We start from the raw sequence: 3435 nt of genomic DNA on the forward strand, positions 1-3435 counted from the left end.
GACAAAAAAAAACTAAGATAACTTTTCAACAGAGCGATCGATTCTGTATTTCTGATCCTGATCATATGAATGCACGTTCTTGTCACAACCCCATGCACATAGTTGTGTGCTGATTTATTGGGGTTGTCATTTGATGTAAGCTTGTCACTATTGTAAACATTCCTGGAGTTGTACTATCTAATTAAACATCATCCTACTCAGATAGGTCAGCAGAGACAATCGCACATTATTTTGAAATATCTAAACCTGTATCTAGCAGCACACAATTCTGTGCCGCACAACTAACAAAAGTAACCAAACAAAATCTGAAGCACCTAAATTAGATCATTAGTCCAGTTATTACTCTTCTAATTATCACTCATCATGATGCGCTAGCGTGAAGTGCCACCAAAGATGCATATGCTCCATCAGTAATCTTCATTAGAAAATCATGGCTTCCCTTCACTGCAATCACACCATTCTTCACCAGAGCGATTATATCTGCCCCTTTTATCGTAGTCAAGCGGTGAGCAACAACACAGTTGTTCTATTCACCATAACTCTATCCAAAGCATCTTGTACTATCCTTTCCGACTCTGCGTCTAGTGCACTAGTAGCTTCATCAAGCAAAAGGATTTTGGGGTCCTTCAGTATAGCCCTGGCAATGGCTATTCTTTGTTTTTGTCCACCTGATAATTGAACACCTCGCTCCCCCACAGAGGTGTCATATCCTTGAGGTAATGAAGATATGAAATTGTTAGCATTTGATGCTTTTGTTGCAGCTATGATCTCTTCTTCGGTTGCATTTCCTTGCTTGCCATAGGCAATGTTGGTACGAATTGATTCACTAAAGAGAATAGGTTCTTGACCTACCAAGCCAATTTGTTGTCTCAACCAATTTAGCTTGAACTTGTGGATTTCAACTCCATCTAATAGTACGCGACCTGAATCCGGATCATAGAATCGCTCTAAGGCTTATTACTGTTGATCTAGCACTGCCGCTCTCTCCGACCAAACATATTAAGATGAGAAATGAGTCATATGACCATCGTCTAACTATTAGACATAAACTGAGTGGTGGTGGTTTGTGCTTGCCTTTCCAGATGGGAATTTCAAACAAATGTCTCTGAATATTTGCACATCTGGTCTTGTTGGGTACCTAAAACTGACATGTTCAAGGTCGATTTCTCCAGTAATGCTCGGTAGTGTTTTGCCTTCATCGTTACTTGAATCGATTTTAGGTTTGCTATCAAGAATCTGAAATATTGAAGCTACTGAGTCCTTGGCTTTGGTGGAGTCAGGAGCCATGCCAGTAGATTGTGAAACTCCTACTGCTGAAATTGTTAGAGCAAAAAACACCTACAAATAAGAGTTTGCTACAGTTAGAGCAAACTCTTTCATGGAGAAAACTAAGAGTGAGGAAGTGAGGACGCAAATGTAAGCTTACCATAAAAATTTGTTCAAATGTGGCGTGCCCGCTTTTCACCAGGTGAGCTCCAACATAGAAAATTGATGCATTTGTGAAGAACAGTACAACAAATGCGGCGCCAAAGTCTGTACCACTTACAACTCCCAATCGTACTCCTTGTTTCAGTGGACCTTCACACTTCTTCTCATACGCATCCATTACCTTCTTTTCAGAACAAAATGACGCAACAGTTCTGATGCTACCAATTGCATCATTTGCCACTTGACTTGCTTCTTCATACATAAGCTGCATGTAATATTCAATCAGTAGTTGTTTGTTCAGTTTGAAATATACTCACTGCAGAAAGATTAGATTGATTTTGACATCAGCTGTCACGACTCCGAAATTTTAAGTATGAAACTCGAATTCGAAGTCGTGAAAACTCTTAAACAATATCAATAAATCGAAATCATCTTATCGTCACAGCGGATCATTACTGAGTTCATGGTACAACTCAGTCAAATTGATTATTACAAACTAAATTTATAATTCAAGTATTATATCAAATGGAAATGTAAAAATCCTCTCAATTCTCACCACAAAATAAAACAAGGCAACTTCGAAATCTTCAGAATTGTTCGTCGATTCTTCTAATCCACACCTGCGGAACTATCTCATACACCATCGAATAGGTGCACCGAGATTGCAAAACACAAACCCGGTAAGCTTTGCAGCTCGTATGAGTAAAACAACAAAATATCGTGCATCGTAATAACGAGAATAAATATTGAAACATTCAATTATAAATGTACTCATGAGTCCAGGTCCGCAACACCGCCCTTACCATCGACTCCGACGACACCATCCCCCAAGAGCGATGTTAACCGCGAATACTCTCCGCCTCCTACGCCCTCCCTGGAACCTCCGGATGATGAAAGCATTAGGACCTTGTAGGGCTGCCCCATGGTGGAGAAATGATTGTTTGGTTATAGTAGTTGTATGTTCTTCTTCCCTCTAATTTTCAATTTTATGTTCCTGGAATTGCATTATTATTAATTTGTTTTCAAAATGTTATTTGGTTTTTGGCAATGGAATTTTTTGTGCTTGCAGGGGTATATGAGTTGTCTGACGATTGATGTGTTTCTTTGTCTCTTACAGACTATAGGAAGATGGTGGATAAGTTGTACAAGGCTCCAAATGCTTAATTGAGATGCAAGAAATCTTAAATCTAAAATTAATGATTTGGTTTCTCATTTAGTGTTTATTCCTTCATTTTATTTATACGCATGTATTGTTACACTTCAAAGGTTTGTCTTTGAAGTGGATTATTCAAGAATCAATTAAGTAATACTTTCTTTGAAGTTTATGGAAACAACGTAATTGCTTATATAAAACAACAAAGGTGAAGTTTAAATATCAATCAAACAACATAAATACTATAGTAGATGACAATAAAATGAAGTCTAATAGACTATTAAACGACATAAGTCAATAACATCAAACTTATGGTTAGCTTATCAAAGTAATCACGAAGTTAACCAAAAAAAATCAAAGTAATTACTAATTAGATACGAAAAAATGCAGCAATTCCAGTGCCAATGCCCAGGTATACAGACTGTAGAGACACATAAACCAAAGTACGGAAGAGAAAATAAGTTCATTAGATATAAAAGACAATGCTATACCATTCATACGTACAAAGATTGATAGATTCATAGTTATACAATAGGTTTGCCCCAAATTCTTTTGCAATAAGAGGAGATAAACAAAACCTAACTAAATATTGATCCAGTTGTTTCATTTGACAAGATTTTTTATTTTATTTTTTGATTCAAATGGTGGAAAATAAAAAAAGAGAACTAGTTGTTGAGAATATACATCTTACATTGGGAATTAAGACCTAACATGTGGGTCTATAAAGATTTCGGTTACTTCATCCATTATCAATTGATTTTGGATGTGAACTCTAAATCAATTTATCACTAGTTACTATCATAATTCGCAAATATGGTCATAACGATTGATTTTAGGGTACATATCTTAAAGAT

General features: G+C 36.6%; 1 protein-coding gene across 1 annotated transcript; it reads right to left on the reverse strand.

Moving 5' to 3' along the window:
• Positions 1–361: 361 nt before the first annotated feature.
• LOC126785830 (ABC transporter B family member 9-like) lies at positions 362–1699 on the reverse strand. The gene is given in 5 exon segments (XM_050511480.1): positions 362–519; positions 522–949; positions 951–1002; positions 1074–1338; positions 1427–1699. Coding segments are annotated over 5 exon segments (1176 nt in total).
• Positions 1700–3435: the final 1736 nt, after the last annotated feature.

Source organism: Argentina anserina, chromosome 3 (genome assembly GCF_933775445.1).
Source record: "Argentina anserina chromosome 3, drPotAnse1.1, whole genome shotgun sequence".
NCBI classification, from domain to species: Eukaryota; Viridiplantae; Streptophyta; class Magnoliopsida; order Rosales; family Rosaceae; genus Argentina; species Argentina anserina.